At 40.6% G+C, this 23,161-nt stretch overlaps 1 protein-coding gene across 1 annotated transcript; it reads right to left on the bottom strand.

Annotated features, from left to right (window-relative positions):
• Positions 1 to 13: 13 nt before the first annotated feature.
• Positions 14 to 18,000, bottom strand: LOC118227636 (transmembrane channel-like protein 3). The gene is made up of 22 exons (XM_035418329.1): positions 17,754 to 18,000; positions 14,476 to 14,622; positions 13,254 to 13,329; positions 12,117 to 12,198; positions 11,506 to 11,612; positions 11,070 to 11,168; positions 10,784 to 10,926; positions 10,241 to 10,388; positions 9,879 to 9,922; positions 8,411 to 8,558; positions 6,876 to 6,985; positions 6,534 to 6,612; positions 5,330 to 5,578; positions 4,600 to 4,728; positions 4,412 to 4,479; positions 3,860 to 3,988; positions 2,813 to 2,923; positions 2,487 to 2,612; positions 2,111 to 2,189; positions 1,815 to 1,857; positions 1,354 to 1,615; positions 14 to 1,093 (listed from the first exon to the last, which is right to left on the bottom strand). The coding sequence occupies exons 1-22, from the start codon at positions 17,873 to 17,875 to the stop codon at positions 214 to 216; spliced, it is 3,381 nt and encodes a 1,126-aa protein (XP_035274220.1). The 5' UTR covers positions 17,876 to 18,000; the 3' UTR covers positions 14 to 213.
• Between the last annotated feature and the right edge of the window lie 5,161 nt (positions 18,001 to 23,161).

Here is a 23,161-nt window from a genome sequence, read left to right as displayed (position 1 = left end):
ACATGCCAACTATTTATTTTGTTATAGATTATGTATTTTATTATACATATCCGTGAAAACACAAGGTTAATGTACATATTTATTCCTGTTAGCTCTTGTGCTTTTTTTTTTGTTTTTGTGCCACATATACAACATGGGAATATATGAAGATTCCATTTGATACACTATAAAACACAATAATAAATAACATATTATACAACAGACTGCTTTTCTTCAGACATTTGAACAGAATAGTTCACCTGGCCTGGGCACATTTAACTGAGGGCTAGATTTAGGCTCCTGTTTTGCAGGCTTGCCTCTGGATTTTGGGCATTTCTCCTTGTAATGGATGACCTGGATGTACTGGTCTGTACTGCTGTTCTGCTGGTCACTGCTGGATGCAAGGGAATCGGAGTCTGACTCGGTCATGGACGGTGCAGCCTTCGGCCTGGTTTTGGGTTTGACCTGCGGTTCGGTGTACCTGACCGGAAGCTCGACCGTCTCGATGTTGGTCTGGGAACGGTACCGCAATGGTACATCCTCCCGGTTCCCCGCGTGGTCGTCCCACGTCCCACGCGGTCCTCTGACTGGGGTCCTGTTGACAGACAGCCCGCTGTCCACCCTGTAGGGGCGGGCGGGCTGGTGGAGGTCGGACAGAGAGCGCGGGCGGTGCGACTGGGCGAACGAGCCCCTCCTCTCCCTCGCCCTCTCTTCCTCTTCCTCCTCATTGGGGTGAGGCTGGTAGCAGTGGTGAGGAGGGTGGGCGGGGTACCTCCTGACGTTCCGCGGGCACAGCTCCAGGATGTCCACCAGCTCCTCGGCGCAGTACCGCCGCGGTATCCGCGCGGAAGGACGCAGCAGCTTCTTGTGGGCCTCGTGCTCGTTGACGATCACGTAGTGCGTGGTGTGGAACCGGCACCCGCTCAGGCCCTGGGCTGGGCCCATTCCAGAAGCTTCTCTGTGTGGGGGCCAAAAGCTCTTCCTGAACAGAGGATCCGAGTGGACGTTCTCTGAGTGGACGTTCTCTGAATGGCGGCAGGCGGGATTGTACACCATCCTGTGGTAGGACTTTGATCTGCAGGAGCCGCTGGCCCCTCCCAGATATCCTGGATGCCTTCAAACATAAAAGTACAATGATCTGGCAGTATTACTATGCCTGAAGCAGCTGCTTGTCTTTCAGTAATAGGAATGAAAAGAGAATTAAAGATGCTTGGGTTGCAGAAGAACAAGCATGGCATTGCCAAACTATTAAAGACAGTAAACAAACTGAGATAGTTTTTATGGTCAAACATTCTTATGTTCTTACATGTTTTTTTACAATTTACATGTGACAACTCAGTAAGTTCCAGGGGTTCATTCTGTGTGGCCTCCCACCTGTTTGGCGAGTGCTCCTCTCTGTGTGTCTGCATTACGGGGATGGACGGGCTCCGCGACACGCCGAACGGGCGGTTTGCTCCGGGGCGCGGGGCGGACTGGGCGACGGTGCAAACGCCGCCGGCCTGCCTTTCCGGAGACTCGACGCTGCCGATGTTTCCGTTGCGCCTGGGTGACTGGGAGCAGATGGAGGACTCCGGGCCGGAAACGTGACCCTCCTGCTCCGGCTTTTTATCACCTCCCTCGGTGTCCTGCAGCCTCGCTGCGGAAGGTCAGAACAAGGCCGCGGTGACACCATAACCACGACAAGGGGAATATAACTCCAGGGATTTATTGGGTTTGTAAATACACCGAAGCCAATCATTTGGCAAAGGTACTCCGAGGTTGAGCGTGCTCTTTCTGCAATAAATGGCAAAGGGTCGAAGCCTAAGCTCTTTGCCATCATAAAACGTGAAGGTTACCTGCAGCCATCTGAAAAACCTTCTTCTTATCTTCTGTTCGTTCCTAAATACAAACAGATACTTTGAAATGGCAGAACCAAGCAAAGACCTGGACTCAAGAATTATATTCCCAAACTGTGGGTGAAAAAAACTGCTTTAAGTGTGGAACTAATATGATAGTAAACAAGTGGCACATGTTCAATATCTCACTCATAATTTCTCACAGGTCTGCTTTCTGTCTGCAAAGCACAAAGCTGTGTGTTTTTAACCATTACATGCTTATTTTTCCATAATGATCACAAAGTACTGACACTTACCGTCTGAAGCTGCATTCTCAGCTGATTGTTGGTGACTTTTAATGATCTTGCTATTGCCTGTAGATAATATATCAGCATACTGAAAGAGAGAGACACCAGACATCAAAGAAATAAAACCGAGAATGCATTTTATAACGATTAAGTCGAACATGCATTAATGAACATAATTTGTGACTGAAACATCTGCTACTTTTTTTATTTTAAATAACTTCGCATTGATGCACTTCAGAATGCTGTCTGTACAACATGAACAGTGTGCATTTTGCATGTGACATGCATTCTGATTATGCTTAAAGACTTATTCAATCTAAATGATACATGATATAGCCACCTGAAATTAATGCCTTTGCCAATAAAATTTGATAGGCATGCTTACAATAGTAAGAGGAGAGCTGGCAGCACAACGACAGGGCTGGTGACGTAGCTCATCACTTTGTTAAACCAAACGGGGAAATCTGTGGCAACCGTCTCCGAGATAATGTCATAAATTTTCTCTTGACCGCTGATGCATAAAAACAAATCCAGAGAGCAAAGATTTATCCAGAGAAGATCTAATTCATTTAATACTTAATAATTAAACTTTCAGACACAACTTAGTCCATATATGGCACAATTCCAGCACATGTTAACTTAATTTTAAAAAATTAAATAAAAGCTTAAAGCGGTTAGCAATGACTTTGCATGCATGGTGATGTGCTCTACCTGAAGGGTCCACAGTGTTGTGATGGCCTGTATCTCACTATTGCAAAGATGGTCGGAAGCATACAGAGAAATAGCATAAACAAAAGCATTGCCAAGTAGAAGTTGTTGGATCTGGAAAAAAAGTAAAAGACCACATGCAATTTAGACGCACGTTAGTAGCCTATTAATATCTAACTGACTCGAGGAATCGAGTGACTCAATTAAGTTGAAATGAGAAAAATGAATAGAACAAATGGAACATGATTTCCCATTGGGATTGTAGTTAAAATGTATGCATGGTGTGTAATTTTGGACCCAACACCGCTGAAAGATAAAATTTTGAGATCGTCTGACATACACCGTTGTCAGGGGAGACGAAGGAGTGGGCAGCAGTGTTCTCTTTCGCACCTGGGAGGGAACTGATAATGCAGCGAACGATGAGGCCGTTAAATAAATCAGAGAGCAACGTCACTTCTGCTGATGAAAGTCGAAGTAAGGCATCCGCTCAGTACTGCCCCCACCCCACAATGCTGGGAAATGACATCAGCCTGAGGCCATGACACAGGGCAGTCTTATGCAGTCATGCACCCTGCTGCCAGGAACTAATCCTGTTCAGTGCAGACCGTGGTGTCCAGCACTGTGACACACATTGGGCCAAATTATTGCCCAGGGAGGGAGGGTTTCAGTTGTACGGGTATCTCCAGATCATCACTTGATAACATTCCCCCTTATCGGATGGATGCCTGAGTCAGCAGCATAGTATTCCTGGGCTGCAATGATTTAGGTGAAATATAGCAGAGGGGGAAGTAAATGGTCAACTGGCTTTGCACACTCCAGAGGATGTACATGCTAGTCCTTGCCCTCAGAGGACATTGATGGAGGTCATTGCAATTGGCCATATCAAATTGGCATGCAAAATGGGATAAATGCACTGATTCTCTGCAGCGTCAGTCATAGTCATCATAGCAGATGCAGATCTCTCTGGTCTGAGACTGACTGGAGGCTCAGATTAAGGATTACATAATGGTGCTCCTCAAAAGGAGACATACATGGGTACAGCTCACTGACCTGGAGGCTCTGAAAACTTGCTGGTGTGGAACGTTGCAGGTGAGGACAGCCCAGCTGCGCAGGTACATCAGCCCAATCAACTTCAGCACGTTGAACGCTGGCAGGCAGGGGGAGAAGAAGGCACCCATCCTGGGGTTCAGAGGTCAACAGGGAGATTTCAGAAATGGCTTTACCACCTAACCCCTTTTTCAGAAGAAAGTCACAATAGATTCTTTAGCAAGGAATTAAATATATATGCAAAGAACATACACGTTTGAAAAAATCACTTTTTTAAAGTCTATAAATACAGGTTAACACCAAAGAGCAGTGCAGTAAAATGTAATGCGCAAAATGCCCTGAAATATATATCAGTGCTTTGCTTTAAACTGATGATTATAAATTAATTATATAGGTAGCATTTGGACACCAGAACCTAAATAAATGCATGACATTCTGAGCAATCTTGGGTTGATCATTACAAAGAGTTATTATGCCCTGTAGAAATGTCCTTTACAGCAGCAAGATCCAATCTTGTACTTTCATCAATAATGCATACACTAAGTCCTTACTTACCATATCATCCCTTGGTTGTATATCAAATGGAGGACATTTTCAGCAATTTTAAATTCACCGTACTCAGGCTGTAAATACACACACACACGCACACACACACACACACACACACAAATAAACAGGAAACAAATGTAATGTTGGAAATTGATTTGTGGTTACAAAAGATGTGGAGACAAAAGACTACTTACAAACTTGCTCTCCAGATCCCAGCACCAGCAGTCACTCAAGTATCGGACAAAGAGGCCTCGAATAAAGTCAATCAGTAAGATACTCAACACTGTGAAGATCATGTCAATAATGGAAAGCTTCAGCATTTCCTGGAATAAAATGGATAGGATGGTGGCGTTTAAAAGAAAAACTGGCATCATTTCTAATTTACTGAAGTACAGCCAAATTTAATAAGCAACTGTCCATTCTAAAATCACTCCTTCAATGCATGTACTATCTTTCCTTAAATCATTATCATTAACTGTCCACATTTTAGTTCGTATCTAATTCACACATGGTGATAGGTGAAAACATTGTTTACTACAGGGTGATGCCTTTCCAATTCTCTAGATGACTTATTGTTTTTAAAATCCATTGTAAAATTGGCAATTAAATATAAGTATACTTTTTCAGAGGGCCACAGAGAGAATGATACAAATTCTAATTGGTACTGGAGGTATCCTCTGAATTTTTTGTTAATTATGTTTTCTGCAATATTCACAGGCAGAGATAAATCATGATAGCACACTGTCACAATCTGAGCAGCTCATGTTCACGTTGCCTGTGATTGCACCACTAGCCTTTTCATTATCCAGGGCCTCTGGTGGCAAAATATCATTAATGCAAGTGGCAATCAGTCACTTAGACAGTCAATGAGCGAGTGATGATCTCCCACGACAAATCATAAGCCAGGTGGGCCTGTTGCTGTACCTGTCCGACATATGTCTCCCAGCACTGGTCCTGCGGGGTCCGCACGTTGTACCCGTACAGTGCGGTCTGGTTGAGGAGGAACTGCGTGGCGCCACTCTTGGTCCTGTTGACCTCCAACCCCAGGCCAAATGTGCCGTTGTGCTTCTCGGAGGTATCGGGCACGATGGTGGACAGGTTTTCCTCCTCGGGCAGAGCGATGGTGGCCAGGAAGGCAGTGGAGTCTGTCCAGTTCCCATTATTGACCGGATTCTTAAACAAACGCCAGAACTATTGATTGTGCCCTAGTTCATTCAATTACATTTATGGAGTTAAACAAGCTAATGGCTCCCTCAGAGTAATGACACACATAATGTACTTTGCAATATCAAATATCCAATGGCCGAGGTCATGACTGTATGCAGAGCCGTCCCTCCCACTAGGCAGATCAGGCACTGCGCCTAGGGCCCCGCCTTCTCGCCCAGGGCCCCACCTTCTCCCCCAGGGCCCTACCTTCTCACCCAGGGCCCCGCCTTCTCACCCAGGGCCCACCTTCTCCCCCAGGGGCCCACCTTCTCGCCCGGGGCCCCACCTTCTCACCCAGGGCCCACCTTCTCACCCAGGGCCCTGCCTTCTCTCCCAGGGCCCTACAGTCTCACTCAGGGCCCCACCTTCTCATCCAGGGCCCCACATTCTTGCCCAGGGCCCCACCTTCTCACCCAGGGCCCCACCTTTTCCCCCAGGGCCCCACCGTCTCTCCGGAGGCCCAACTTTCTCATCCAGGGCTCCTCCTTTTCGCCCAGGGCCCCACCTTCTTGCCTTCCTTTGACAGAAGAACAGTCAGAAGGTGACAATGCTTTGGAGGGACCCCAAATTATTTTCGGCTGGGGCCCCAAAAGTCTAGGGACGGCTCTCACTGTACGAAATCAGCACAAGCAGTATTTATTCCTCTTGCTCTTACTCTGTGAGAGTTTCTGAAAATAAATCACTGCACAGAGATAGCATAAAAGAAAAATAACAAAATTGAAGTCAATTTTCAGACATAATTCATACGCTGATAATAGAATTTACAGCAATTTTATTTGTTTATTATTGTGTCAAATGAAAACTTCTATGTGATGAATTTTTTTTCTGCTTTCGTTAGGGACTTCATACCTTACCTTTACCATCATCTTTTAAAACTGGCAAAAGCAACATAGAGCTAAACATCAGGAACTTCAATACTTACAGCTGAACTCATGCTGTTGACCTTGTCCAGTAAAGCAATGATTAAGCTGTAGAGATTCCCCAGGTACAAGACCAGGACCCTGGAAATGTAAAAGCAATCTCAGCCACATTCACTCGGCACACCCTACAGCTTTCTCCAGTCCCAGAGGGTTTGTTGCTAATTACTGTGAATGATCGCCGTGAATAGGGGCCTCTTCCAAGCAAATAAAAACAATGTAATGTAATTACAATCCATTAAATAGTCATTTAAGAAGCCAATGATGTAAAGTGGCAGTAGTCACTTACAGCAGTTTTACCGATCCCCATGGTCAAACTGAACAGCAAACATGCTACTTCCACAGACCTGGCCAGCTGGAAGCGAAGGCTGGTCCTAGGATGGTACATCTCCAGTTGAGATACCAGCTCAAAGGCTGATGGGGCAATCATAGTGATGAGGGACACCACCACGCTCACCTGTGAACACACAGGCACGTTGCTCAGGACATTCTGGGTGACAGTGCACTTTCTGCATAAATTCTAAGTAGCATTGTTAGCTAAATTCATGGTCACAATGACAAATTGAAAATTATTGGTCATGTATAGATCATTCTCACCTTTTTCATCCTAATTTGGAGAAGCCAATATGAACCCGTTTTGGGATGATTTTCAGACTAGCATCAAAGGCAGTCAGCAAACTGCTTTTTTAAAACTGAAATACTGTGGTTACAGTGACAGGAGACTAAAGCAGCCAACAGTGGTAAATTGCAGGTGCTGAAACAGCCAGAGGAGTCACAAGGGAGCAATGAAGCCAGAGTGAATTTATCAACTGAAACCTCGCCAATTGGGTGTATTTCAGCCAGCGTAAGATTCAATATAATCAATATTCTGTTTACATATGTATTGAAGAATGATGCACTGGTGAATTCCAGTCCCTCTACAACTTCCAGAATAAAAATTGAATTTGAATTAAAACAGACATAAGCTTCAATTCCTGTCTGGATTCTTATCAAATGACCAGTGTCAGGTCACAGCTGGTTCTGGGACCTCTCTACCTCTCTACCCTGGGTTTTGTGCCAGCCAGTTTATTAATCAGTTCAAGTAATTGGAAAGGTACATTTATGAGCTTCTATGATTAATGACATGTTAAACAAACCTGATTGTCAGGAGCTTTTTGTCCCTCCTTTCAGCATTCAAACATCTGTGATAGCACTTATCTATTAAATCGATCAGTTAATCACAGTTATATGGCATCCATTCAAAATGATGACCATGTTCTACACAACAGAAAGAAAATGCATTCAGCACATAAAACAAATGAGAGACAGAACTTTTATTCTGTCTTGGGTCATGAGATTGCTATTTCACCAATTCAGTTATAAAAACCACTGATTGTATATTTTTATGCATATGAAACATAATTTACAATGCTTTTCTTATCTATGCCTTATCTATGTTTGGACTTATGAAACAATATAAATGTTTGGTATTTTTGTTATGTAAAGTGGAAAACAAATGAATAATTTCTATAAAAAGACATTAAAGTTGATATCAACTAATCTAATGTAATTACAGACCGGTGTTCATTCAAGACTTAATGAGCAGCTTATTTAGCAGGAGGAGCTGTGCAGGAGGAACATTGCTGAGATGAAAGGTTTGTACAGAAACCTGTGTCATGAAGCAGGATCACTGAGTTAGCTTTACTGAGGAGCACCCAGGAGGACCCAGGACCCTCTCTAATCTGGACTGAAGTAAAAAAAAGCTGTTCCAGGTGTGACTCAGTGCAGTTATCCAGCTAAATGTCCAAGACATTTGAAAAACCTTGGCCTGGAGCATTCAGATATGATGACTGAAGGAGACGTGAGGAGGTTTTCAGTTGCTCTATAAGCAGCTGGCTCTCACCTCATTCTTTTCCCACAATGTAAGCTCTGGCTTCTCCTGCTCCAGCCGCTGAGAACGGTCAACTACGAAATAGATGATGTAGATGCTCCCGGCCAGAGACAGCAGCACCAGGATGTTAGCAAGGATCCTCAAACTGACCAGAACAGCTCTGTGAGGAGGAACAGGAAGAGAATTACAGGAAACACTACTCATTTTAAACAGTCAAACTAGGTTAGGTCACTGAGCTGACACTGGCAAAACAAGGAGGGGAACGAGCACTAGAGAACAAAATAAAATTAAAAATGAATAAATTAATATGCCAGGAAGCTCTTGGATTTATTTATGATGGGACCATAAACAGAAGATAATTTTAATATGTCTGACTTGAATAACCCTTAAATTTGACTTTAACAATGATCATTTCTGGATTCCTATACTTCATAAAATGAATTCGCCCAACAGATAAAGCCCATTAATAACCAGTTCTCATTCACAATGATGACCTGGACAGGACGCTTCAGATAAAGAATATATTATAAAATATAATAAAGAATTTAAAAACGTTCGGTAATTTCATACATTTTCAAAGCATGCTTCAGTCACATGCCATAAACCAGGGTTAAAAGCTTTGTTTTTTATTCATATATTCACATTAAATTGAATGAATATATATATATATATATATACACACACACACACACACTGTATATATATATATATATATATATGGTTATATTCCATGTCTTGTTACTACCTAAAAGGAAGTTTTGCAACGAAAATGGCTGTTTTCGTTATAAAAAGCTACAAACTCATTTGGAGTAAGTGATCAAAAAGAGAAAGACAAAGACAAACAGTGACAGGCAAGAAGTGTGGAACGGTCACTGCATGTGCTGACACCAACTCTGGCCATTATAAATGGCCGTGCATGTGGAGGATTAATCCATAAGTTAGTGGACGTGTGTGTAGGTCTTACTGTGATTTATGTGCAGTCTTCTGGCCACAGTAAAAGATTGTTTGTGTGAAATATGACAGGATATTTTCTGCGGCACAGGCTTGCAAAGGACTGGGTTTATAAATCAGAATGGGTCAGAGCTGGCTCTCAGAACAAGGAGAAAACACAGGAAGGAGAGGGGATACAGTATCACACTGATTAAGGATGAGATCCAATCCTTTTACTTCAGGGAAATAACATTGTGATATTGCCTCATTTTTTTTCCTTCCCGTACAGCACACAATGCAGTAAGTAAAGAAATTATATTTGGGCCTTTTCACCTGTATTCTAAATGTGTCAGCCATAGTTCAGAACTGTCCTTCACGAAACAAGGGCACAGAACCACACTTATTCTGTTTCTGAAATAGAGCTCACGTTCAACACCTTATTACAGCATGGCACATCGGTTAAAGCATACAGAGAATCAAGGACCAAACACCCATTTAAACAGGCAGACCAATAAGCAAAGCATCCCAGAACAAGCACAGGACCACCTACAGGCTTGTGTCTTTCTCCTTCTCTTGTTCTTCAACAATAGCCTCCTTCAGAGGGAACAAAAAGGGAGTTACATCAGCACACAAATTACGCTGAAATACAGGTCATATCAGACAGGCAGATCTACAGTCCTGTTTGAGTCAAAAGGGGCATGTAACTGTTAGAGCAGCACACCATTTTTCACGACACCACATGCAAAATCAATCACTCGGGAGGCTCTGTCTTGTACGGATTAGGGATAAATACTGATCGATATTCCCTCCTAAGGAAGTCCTTAGCAGTACAATGGGCCATAATCCCCCTTGAAAACTGTTCCGCTGAAGTAAAGCAATGTTATGGAAACGAGAGCCAGCTTGGAATCCCACCCTGATATTGTTGACGATGGCCGCTCCTTTGCTTTCTGCAGCCTCAGGGTTGCCAATCAGGTAGTCCCAGGCACAAAAAACGCGCCAACAGAAAGTATAGTTCTCATCTGAGGCACTGGCTAGGCTGAGACGAGAGTTTTTGGCCATCCTGGAATTGTAAAATAACACAGAAACATCTGTATCCAGCAGTTTGCTGTAATACAGCACTCAAGTACATTATGCACTCAGGACTACATACAGTACGTACAACACATGGTGAAAATTTCCTTTATGTAGCTTACTTTATCAAGAACTCTATTAACAAGCATTGCATTTTGTTTATTGTTTTAGGACTGGTAAATCATATTATACGTTATTTTAATTGTTTCTGCGCAAGAAAACAGAAGCGAAAGTGAAATATTGCAGTTTGCAGCATGATTTACCAAATATATCAAAGCAAGCTTTAAGACAGCCCAATTTTACAACAAGGACATTTACTCGCTGAATCTAATTGTTTCCCATATGAGAATATAAAGTTTAGAAATTCAAGTCTCTGAAGATTACTTTCTTAACAGAATGATGAAGCTGTAGGCAAAAACAGCCATCCCAACCAGAAAGTAGGCCAGAGGAAGCCGGTAGCCGGCGCTTCCAATCTTCCGTACCCTGCCGTAGTATCCGTAAAACAGGACCGAATACTGGAGGTAGCCCTACGAGAAGGACACAATGACAACACGGGTCAAGGGAACTGAGTGCCTGTTGGGGGTGGAGTGAGCAGGGCTTCACAAAAAGCTTGAGCGGCCCTGGAAAGCCAAATAAACTGAAAGAATGTTAGCTAAGATCTTAGCCTTGCCCCTAAAGACCAGATGGTGTCCAGGTCCTGTGCGGAGGCCAGGTGCTCTCTGGGAATGGTCTTGCTCCTGGTGGTTCCAAACGGCGCGCCTGCCAGCAGCTGAGAGGAAACCCAGAGAAGGAAAAGAGCGAGAGTGGTGCTTCCCCGGCCCCAAACCCCAGGAAATTGCCTTTGGCCTCATAATACACAGAGCCATAAATTAGCCGAGTAAGAACATGCAGCTAGAGGTTCCTCTGTTTTATTATAAACAGTGGCTTTATGATCACACTTATACAATATATAAATGTGTTATTTTAAAATAATTGAATAACATGCTACTCCCTGAAATATATTTTTATGCCCACAAAATAAAAAATGTAGGAGTAAACGTAAGAAGGAATCAGCTGTTATTTATATAGTAAGTTGTTTTCCTTGACGAAGGGAGGGGAAAACCCACCTCAGGCAGGACAATAAATGATCCGGTCATAATGGTCAGAACGATGTTGATTCCAAACAGCCATCTCAGGAAGATGAAATACGAGGCCACGCCGGATCCAAAATGACCTTTACCCACATGAGACAGAACAGTATCTGAATGATCAAAATTAACTAAATTATTCACTAGGAGAAAATTTAATACGAACCTGATAATTTTTTCTTATTGAAACACGTAATGTCTTCATAAATGCTACAAAAGGGCATCCACGGGCATTCGTGAACATTTGTGTGTCCCCCTAATACGATTCATTACCATCTATGGCTGAGGTCATTGAGCATGAAACACACATAACAAGTAACATACAGTATGTAAACGACATCACAATTTTGAGAAACTGACCCTGATTGTCAGAAGTGCTCAGGAATTAATATGATGGGTCACAAAAAAAGCTTATACTGTACATGCTAATTAACTCCTGTGAACACTAAAACAGTTTGGGACATTTAATATGGCATACAGTATTTCCATCAATTCTCATTTTCAGCAATGAATTTAATATTCGGTACTTCTGAAATATTGCTTGCTGTCAACAACCGTACTTAGAAGAAACAGATTCCATTGATTCTTACTCTCAATCTTCTTTATCCTCATCTCCCATGGAATGAATAGAACAACGATGTTATACAGCAAGCGAGAAAGTTTCTTCAACAGCTGTAAATGACAGTGGAAGTTACTGTAGTTACAGCAACGGTACTGTACTGTACAAGTGACATTTTGATTTGCATGTCTCAGTCATCGCATTTGTCTTTCACTTTTTCAACAGGGGGCTGCCACACACATCCCACTGTAGGGAGATATTATCAGGGAGACTGGGAGGTATAATACATCAGTTAAGCCAGTTAGCGGACTTAAGACTAGAGCCATACAAGCACTGCTCGTTCAGCATTGCCAGTCTGAATGGAAATTGAAAATAATAAAAACAGGATGTGTTGATTAGCAACAAGACAGATAGTTTCAATAAGAACATATGATGTCTAATTCAAATTTTCCGAAAGACTGAAATTCGAGGAGGCCAGAAGCTATAATAAGCCATCATCCATCTACTGGCCAAAAATCAATTCATTTCAGCAGCCCTGGGAAAGCTTCACCAAAAGCCTTTGACACATTTTAATTAAACTCGGCAATAACAACCAGCCATAAATTTCAGAAGTGTGTGTGTCTGTGCCTGTTGGCTCAACATGTGGCAGAAAGGCATGGAATAAAGCCAGCACATGTCAGACAAAAGTGAGAAGAGCAATGCAAATCAGTGTGCTGCGAGAACCACACACAAGCTTCTACCCAGTGAAGCACAGGAGCTGTGCATTAACAACTGTTTCAGGAAATGACATATAATCGTGCTTGCTGAGAGCTAGTTACTCTGGAGCACTTTGCTGCAGTGTAATTATCCTAAGTACTCCTCCCACGCTGGCTGACCACAGAAATTCCCAGCTATTCAAGAACTCAGAATTGTGTGTTTGCTAAACCCTCCAAAATCTAAACCTGGGAAATGAACATTACCTGAGAAATACTCCAAGAAAGATCAGATGAAGGACTTGCAATTTAATCTTAGTAATGTAGACTTCAGTGTCTTTTATTCATATCCAGATTTCAATATTAGGATTATTTAAATATTATTCCCGCGGGTATACATGCATATCTGCAGCAACAACTGATAGCCAGTGTATGTATAGTGTTTTTGTTTAATTCTGGCAATACTGACTGCTTACATCAGCGCCTGCAGTCTGGTATCCCCGTGTCCTTGTCAGTCGGCCCTCATACTTCAGAACAATGTCTCTGGCATGCCTGGAATGACACATAAACCACCAGGACCTTAATCATGACGGTTCACACTTGTAAAACACTTGCCATACAGAAGTAGCTAAATGGATTTACTACAGACAGATGCTATGGCCATCAATATGAGAGGTTTGTTGCGGCACTGAGGTAGATTACTACATAGGCTGGCGCTGAGAATAGCCTACACTAATTTCACACATGATGATGCATAAAAACACAGGTATAGTCTATAAACTGGAGTCACATTGAGTGCAAAATATAATATTTATAGAACAACAGGAATTGCACAAACATAGGATTATTTCTAATCGGATATTTAAAATATTACAAATAAAATGTTTTCATAGGGATGGGGTCACTGGTTATTCATCCAATTTTTTCTCCATGCATGAAGCACAAGCTTGCAGCTCGCGTGAGATGACAGCACTAAACCCTTCAATGCAATATCAAGCTTGTCATAAAAACCTGATGCTGATAAGCAGATCTGCACTTTTTGAAAGCAGGCCCCTGGCTGAGGTTTGTATAGAGATGTGTGTGTATGTATTAAGGGCAGCTGATAGCCTTAGTCTGTGTGAATATTCAGAATCAGGGTGGGATCAAAGTTCACCTCACCTCTCTGCTTGCATGCCCTGAGCCCAGTAAACAAGATGGCAGGAGCATGCCTAATAGAATAATTACTCAGCTAATGTAGTTTTTTCATTTGGGCAGAGAGCTCTCCACTGCAGACGATTTGTTGGTCTTGACTGTTCACATTAGCGTCACTAAGGTCTCGCTTTTCATAATGAATGGACTCTTAGCAAAATGAAGAGCAACAGTTCATTCTCTTCACAAACATGTAAATGTCCTCAGTACTGGACAAGAAAAAAAACAGACTGCAGTGTGTGACCTTTTCGTGCAGGCAGAATGCTTCAAAGCATCATTCAGCAGAGCTGTAAAATGACGCTCCAATGTAAGTTAAAACTAATTCAGCGGAGCTATAATAATAACAATGCATCAAAATAAATTACATTATGTGATGCTTTATGTGGACAGTCATGCTCCAACCCCTTTATTGCTTTACTAGAATGTACAAGGGCAAAGCTCATAGTGTATCGGGTGTAGAGTGGCACTCCGTTTCAGAACCCTATACCTTCCATATTGTGAGGGTCTTACTTGAGGGCTTTGAGCTTGCGTCTCATTGGCCAGGGTCGGCTGCGAATGTTGGCGATGATCTCCTTCTGGAGCTGAATGTTCTGGAATATTTCCTCAGGGTCGCTGCTGTCCACTCGCTCATCCTCTCTGTCCTCCTCATCTGATTGGCTGAAAGAGAAGTGGCGCCCGATGCAACAATGTCAACTCCCTTCAAAACCCTCAAACAAAAGCAATACAGCAAGCAGATGTTTTCCAGCTTCCAGACCTGCTCTGAGAAGAATAAGCAACTCAAGTCAGCAAAGGAAGGAAATAACCAACACCTCAACACCTGACTTAAGAGAAAGAACATATTTTACTCATGAGACACATGAGAATGTGCTTATGCATTTTTAAAATTACAAATGTACTTAAAATAATTATTTGAATAATTATGACATTTATTTTTGTAAAAACGTTATCTCATTTTTGAGCATACCATATAAAATTGTATACAGCCTTCTCTGCTCCTTATCAAAGGTGTGAATGTGAAGGACACCACATATGTAAGGAAAAACCAAGACAAGCCCTGCAATTCTCCTGACATACACATATGCCTAGGGTGATAAAGCCATTCCACCACAGAACATATCATATGCATGCATATATCATGAGTAGGGTCGGAATTTTTCATAAGGATGTAACCCAAAGGGATATAAACTGGCATTGCAATAAATATTATTGTGTGGTCCCCATAGGCCCTCGATTAGTACAGTCACCTGACTAATCATGCTTAGCGGTTAATTGTTATAAAAGATATTTGTTTTCCTAACACAAGGAGCAAAGAACCAAACATGGACAGAATGTCAAATAAAAAAATGAGTAACCAAAGGCTGTATTATGGATAAAATATACTGTATTGTGCACAGTGAAATTTATCCATACATGCACACAAACCACCATAGATTGATGTTTACATTTACCATGATTTGACAAAGGCAATTTCAAATACAAACATTCCACTAGAAAAAATTGAATACCCTCATGCATTTTTCAGTAAGCAAGTAATCAATGGTGGATCAATCCCCTCTGTAAAACAGCTTTGATAGAAGGATGTGCAGTGGACTGCTGATGTGCATAAAGAATATATAAAGGAGCTCAGCTGACAGTTTGTCTGTGGTCACAGACAAGTTAACAGATTGCACAGGCAAATATATGCTTTTTCTTTTGCACGCTCAATTTGTTTTAGGTTCTTGCTTGACACGGTGTACCATTCTGCTATACAGTCCTGTTTAGATTGTAGTTGGCATCAAGAAATGTCTACCGGAATGAGGTGAATTTCAACAAGGAGACTGCATTTGTCCTGAACGCATACCAGGAAGGCATCATGTCTTGCTTCTAAGAAATGCAATAATTGAGCAAGTTTCCGAGCAACCGGTAAAACTCCCACCTGAGGCATTCAAAACAAGATGGGGCAGTGGGTATTCTCTGGTGTTGTATCATTCCCAGTGCCTGGATTTCCATTTCATATTGTGGAAATGGACATCTCACAAAGTACTTGTTTGCTGGCACAGCCCAGGGAGTTGTTGTGTGACTAAGGTTTAGGAGCACAGCTCAGATTAATCATGGAACATTGCAGAAGCCTCCTTGAAATGATCCTCTAGTTGCACAGTCCAGTAGGCAGAACACATGAAATGTACAGTAAGATTGAACAACTAAAAAAGTAATACCTATCAACTGGCTCAGCATACACAAATTGTCAGTATAAATCAAACCAATTCATAGGTAAATCAATATAGCCCTTACGTACAGATTGTACATGCATACATAAAAGAACACACACACATACATGTATAGTGCAGTGTGTAAGTAGTACTTGGACAGTGCCACAATTTTTGTTGTTTTGACTCCAGCACAGTATATTTGAAATGAAACAACGAATATGAGGTTAAAGTGCAGACTGTCAGCAAAATGGAGGGACTATAATATGTATTATAAAGGCTGTAATTCCTACATGAATCACTCGATATGGCTATAAATACCCTCAAATTAAAGCTGACAGTCTGCACATAAACCTCATATTAATTGCCTTCTTGTGTTGCTGTCCAAATATTAATGCACTGCACCATGTACTGTGTGTGTGTGTGTGTGTGTGCATGATAAAAAGTATTTGTATGATACTCATGTAATTCCAAACTAATAAATCTATCAAAGAAACACAGAGAACAGTGGAGACCTGTATGCATTTTGAATAAATAAGTCTTTTATAACTTAGCCAATAATATTCATGAAATTAAATGAATGTTTCAGGTGCAACATGCATGACTGCAACAATATCCCCACATATGGGAGAAGGGGCTGCTTGTCAATGGTTATTTATGAGACTGCAAACTAGGCCATCTCTTCCATGCACATTAGTGACAAATATTAGACTAACTAAACTGCAAGGAAATGAGATAAATGAGAAAAAGACATATTTTCTCTCTGTTTTAAATGAAATTCAAATATATTCAGTGTTGGAAAATTCCTCCTCAGTATTTTGTTCCAGTCACCTGGATTTGCTAATTAGTGCAATTCTTCAGCTAGTAGGTAGAAGTAATTAATGAAATCAGCTGGCAGAGTTCAGATGGCAGAGTTTATAGATGGAAGAAACACATGGCAAGACTTTTATTTTTGGCCCCTGGACATCCACCTCTGGATCTATGACAGCATTATTCCCAGCAATGGCACTATCGAGAACCAAAAATAAAACATGGCAGAGGCATTTCTTAAATAATTAAGAATAGTTCATACCATAATCTTACCTATTAATTTGAAATTAATCATCTTTCAACACCAGGGTTCAGGTAAATTCCATTTATATTCAGATTCATTTTATGAAATCATATTCAACTGGTGAACTCAAAAATGCCCAGCATTCTCTATGGGGAATTTTTAATTAATTGAATTTCAATTCATTTATGGAACTGAATTGAAATGGGACTTATTTCAACCCTAGTTATCATAGATTTATCTGAAAATCTATAATGTATGTGATCAAATATTTCATAGAAAAATGAAACTAAATGATACTGAATACATATTCTTAAATCATTACTGGAATTAGTTAAATTGGATTTGTTCATTAAAACAGGAATAACTGCGTGAAATACATTATTATGCCATTATACTGCATGCACTTGATAATGATACTATTAATGCAGCTCATAGGTATAAAAATGACAAAGTGTGACAAACCTATGACCGAGACTTGTTGACAGCACTTCAAAATGTGGAATATGTCCTGAATGTATGATTATGAGACAGAGAGTCTGGGCACTCACCCGGGTTGGTGGCGGCGGTGTTGGTACAGTGTGTGGATCCTGGAGTTCCTCCTCAAGCTTCTATGTCTTTTTGTGGCGCGCAGGGTCCTGGTAACAGTCGCAGGCTGGGCGTGAGCGCTCATCTTGCTCAAACTTTCGACTTTCTGGTGGTGTAGTGTGTTTCCCCTTCCTTGCCCCTGTGGCTCCTTACAGAATGTGGAGTTGAAGGAGAGGGACAGCAGTAGCTTTGCTACCTGCTGACTCCTTGCCTCCCTCTGGAGAGCTGTGGAGACCCCCAGCGGGAAGAATTTAAGATGACACGATCACTCCAATCACAGCTGCTTTGACCTCTTAAAGAGACAGTGTAACTGGACAGCGAGTAAGCTCCCCTCACATCAATGGGCTGACAGTTAAACTGATTACTGCATCAATCCAAGCAAATATTTACATATCTCTAGCCACAAGCTCTATCAATGCACCAAATATATTTCAGTAGAACCCATATGCATTGTTACATTTTCCCACCTTTATCATGGCAAGCAAACAGAACAAACAAACAAATGAAAAACCCACTAAAAATGCTTAAAAAAAAAACACTTTTACTTGTTATTAATTTAATACTTATGGGAGCACCCTTCCAAAAATAGATTGTCTAGATTAACCTTATACTTCAGGATTACATTGTATTGAAATATGCTGTTTTTATAGTTTACTGGAGGTAAGTCTCAATGCAAATTGTGCATGATTTCCACCTGCAATGTTTCTTGTGGCTCTTCTGCCATTTATTTAGCAGTTTATAGATCATAGACTAACTGCAAATGCTGATGGACAGTTATAGAAACAGAGGAATGAGTCAACTTATTACTATATAATGTGCCAAATTGGTTTGTTTTTATTTTGCAACATTTTGAACAACAGAAGGAAGCATTCGTAGCCAAAACGGTTTTCACAGCCACAAAGTATTATCACTCTTTGAAAGTTTTATGTGCCGCATTATTATTTTTTGTTCCTTTTTTCAGAAGTTAAATAGAAACCTTGGATTTTATAGACAATCTGGGCAGAACGACAGCATTCACATGGGATTTTACATTGGAAAGAGTCAATGCAATCCGAGCCATTCCTCTAACCGAGTTGTCAGAACTTTCTGTGAGCTATGAAAATCTGGTAATTGTCAGCATAGTTAATATCTTCACATCATACAATCACAGGAATTGAGCACAGTAATTATTTCCTGTGTTAGATCATAAGCTTTCAAAGATGACAAGGTATTGACATGAGAATTAAGGGTTCTACAATGAGTAGATTAACTTGGCCTGTATTCAGTCAATATTTATCATTATCTTAAGCAAAAGCAAGCATTATAGTTTTTCATCTCAAGCTTATTTTGGCAAGTTGGTTAAACATGTTGCTTTTTGCTGATAGCAGCTAATGGCTTTGTTCTAATTGTGAATCAAAGTGGAAGACAAATGTTGATTGAAGCCCAGCCTTTGCAAAATTGTCACATTAAATAATTGGTACGTTGATTTTGTTTCAGAAACAAAGAAAATGGTTACATCAATCATGGTTTTAATAATGATAATATTGTTCTTCACAAAGAGCTAAAAAAACAGATTCAACAATTCAATGTTGAGATACTTATAATCACGGAAGCAAGAATCAGAATGTTGTACAAAAATGATGCTTTGGTAATGTCTTGCCACAAATAATAAAAAAGGAAGAGATATAAGTGTTTAAGACAGACCCTTTATGGGCATGAACATTCAGAGGTTAAAAAGGACGGACTTGTTTGTTCAGTCACTTCTTTAGTCATTAGTATCACAAGTTATACCAACCTTAAAGTTATGCCTAAATTGTTCAAGTCTGGCACTGTAACACTTATTATTTTTATTTGCTTCAGATCACAAAAATCACTAACTTCCAATGCATATGGATAACTAACAAAATCAATTAGAACGGTGGTATTATAGTGACTAATACAATAAGCTGAGTCTTCGTCGTTAGCACGAAGAACATGAGAATTTAAATCTTGAATGGATATTTAATTTGATTAAATGTAACCACAAAAGAGACTCACAGCATCACAATATAAAGCATTGTAGATTTCTTGGGTACCCGCAAAGTCAAAGTATCAACATTAGTGCATGTGCTTTTGAAATATAATTTTCCATATTTCAACAGTAGTTCTTCGATTCATTTAATTCAATTGAGAGTTACATGAGTGAAAACAAATTTCAGACATACATAATTCATCTATATGGTAATAGTGTAGCATTATTTAAAAACTAAACTGGCATGATAATTGCTTCTAAAATTTGTAAGTATATTACAAGTACTTTGTTTAATTTATTTATGGAAACTTACACCATAATGTCCTTTCCAATAGTGTGTTTAAATTGGGGAACTGATGTCCTTTTGTTGGACGATATGCTTTCAGGAACCTCTTAAGTTAAACCTAAATACTAAATAGTGTAATTCTAGATGAAACACCAGATCGTGAAAAGAAGTAGCAATAGCTTTTCAATATGTAAATAAAAGCTGTGACATTAGCGCCAGTGTTATGTTGTAGAGGACAAAGCCTGTGCGATTGCAGAATAATTGTTTAACATTTGCGAAAACACACCCACCAAAATGAATGAAGGTTTTTGACAGCCTCATGGGACAGTGTTCTGATGGTGCAAACAATTAGGTGCCCATGTTTATGGTGTGTAAGCACTCATTCATTTTTCACACTGTTGCATGCAGTTTTACAGGAGAGTTAACGCTGAATTAATCACCTGTCCCTGCTGAAACTGGCATGAAATCTAACACATTAGTAGCCAAAGTCCTTCATTTATTCTCACCAAAAACGCACGTTGTCATGCTGTTGGTAGGAGTCACACAAGTTGTTATATGCAACGTCTAAGCTACACAGCCCAGCATACACTTGTGTCGAGCCTTTTTAACAACTGAGCCGCTGGAGAAACAACATAGGCTACCTTATGAAATATCGCATCGTATTAATATTGCATCGAGCACAAGCAAGCAAACTTGGTAGTTGATTGATTGAGGATATGAACTCTTAACACAGTGAAATATATCAAGGCCTTTTAAATGCCCTTCACTGTGAGTTCCCTGCATTTAAACAGGAAAGATGTATCTCCTTTTCTCATTAGAGGCCACCATATATCGATTTCTTTTTTTATGCTACACTACATAGATGAATTCAGCTGAGTGACCGTTGATGTTCAGCATCGGCCCCTCTACCCATGTGACCTTCTGTTGTGAGGTTCCCATCCTTTAGAAACCATTAAACGCTGTGGTACTATGACATGTCATTAACGCTGTCTTCTTGTGTCTGTGTGGAGGCGTTCTCTCTTCCTCACCCACAAGGCATTCTAGCCCTTCTGCTCTTTGAGGTCAGGACAGGAGCAGCTCTGACTGGCCAGTGTGGGAAGTCGGAGGCTCAGGGTGACACCAGTGCGCACACCAGACTCGTTAACCACTAGGCCTGTGTTGTTCGTGCCCGGAAATGGTTTCCATCTGGGTCAGAGCTTAATTGCTCACTAACAGCTGGTTTGAAACAGCTTTCTATTCTGATATGCCTTCCATAGCAGTATGGAAGATCCAAGGAGGCCATGACCCTGGTCTTCAGAAACTCAGAAAGGCAGTGTCTTTTGCAATTAGACATTCAGGTTGGCTGTGAAATCTAATAAGATCACACCAATGGGTGTTAAACCAATTTATCACATTCTCAAGGACAAAAGCAAGTGTGTGAATGTTCGTATTGGAATATTAATGTTCAAAAACAAATATTTCAGAGGCTCAAGCCCTGTGTATTTGGAGTGAAGCTTGTTATGCGAGGAATAGGTCGTAAGTAGGTCTTACAATGTTGTTGTACATATTCTGAGATAAGTTTGATTAATTTCCTTTGTCTAATAATGTTGTTGTGCAAATTATCATTGTTCTTGTTCAATCATATTTATTCATTCTAAAAAAATAAAACACACACACAATTAGCTATTGCATTTCAAGAAGTTATATTAATATACATTTTAAAGTTAAATACAGTAATACAATATAACACTACATGGCTCATCAGCAATATAGACCCACTACCAACATTGTAGTTTTAAAACATATTTTCCATACTTCCAGTTCTACCCCTGATTGCTGAAATTAACTGTCTCATTAAAATTGCTGAAGTGCCAGGTGGCCAGCACTGTGCTATTACAGATCTTAATTTAGCATCCTGGGTGCTGAACTTTAAATACCCCCCTGTAGTTTCCATGGGGAACAGCACCTCTCATTGTTTTAGCCACCACTTACTCCATTCATTGCTGCAAGTGCTGATCTGGAGTCAGAGAAATTCACTCTCTCAACTTGTGTTGGTGACAGCTGGAAATGGTGATTACCCTTTGCTTAATTATAGATGTAATTAATGTGCGCATGTGTCCTGGGAATTCACAGCTCCTCCGTGCCATCATTTGGACATGGAACACACATTCTGAGATGATGGAGAAAATGATGCTTAATGTAATCTTTTTTTTTTTTTTTCATTTATTCTGGAAAAACACAAGGAGCAGAGAGGGAAGTGGAGGAGGCAGTTAGACTGCAGGCCTCACTAAGCCACAGGATGTGCCCAGACAGCAACAGAACAGCAGATGTCAGTCAGTTAGTCAGACAGGCTTCAGCCTTTCCTTCTTTTAACGGTTTTTAATAAATAATTGTCTTGTATTTTGTAACACTTTCTACTAAATATCAACACTGGCTTACAGTTGACAAATTTATGGTGATAATTTGATTTTGGAAACCATCAGGGAAGGGCACTTGGGCATCAAAGGTGAAACAGGCAGTGTTTACACCTCAATTGGCCTTCTCTCCCAACATAAGCTAGGCACAGGAGTGCCATGCTAGTTTTGACTGGCTATACCCTCATAAAAACTCATTACGTTTCTTTTACTGTATACAGCATCCTTTCATTCCTAATGTTCACTACCTAGCGTTCCTGGCAGTTAATTTAGTTCACTTTAGCTAAATTCCAAGAACAACTGCTTTTACTGAGTTTGAAAGCAATAATATTTTCTCTGTAATATGAAAGGCAATCAACAATTAACAGTTCATGATGTAACTATCACACTTCAAGATTTGAACTGAGAGAATGTAAATAAAGCAACTATAGACAAAACAAAGATAAGGTAGGGTTCTACTGTACAATGACTACTGTACAATGATTAATGAGAATCACACACTACAAACTAGGCATAGTGCATGGGAAAGAGTTGCTTAAGTTCAGACACAAACATAAACATGCTGCATGCTGGGGACAAAAATACCAGAGCTGGAAGATCTTGGGCTGACTGAAAGTGATCTTGGCAGTGAAAATGAAAAAAACAAAAAAAAAAACAGGGCCAGAGATTTATATAAGTCAGGGGATCACTTGGCAGACTTTG

This window comes from Anguilla anguilla, chromosome 5 (assembly GCF_013347855.1).
Source record: "Anguilla anguilla isolate fAngAng1 chromosome 5, fAngAng1.pri, whole genome shotgun sequence".
Classification (NCBI taxonomy): Eukaryota; Metazoa; Chordata; class Actinopteri; order Anguilliformes; family Anguillidae; genus Anguilla; species Anguilla anguilla.
The sequence above is the reverse complement of the archived record's forward strand: the minus strand, read 5'-3'. Positions and strand labels throughout refer to the sequence as shown.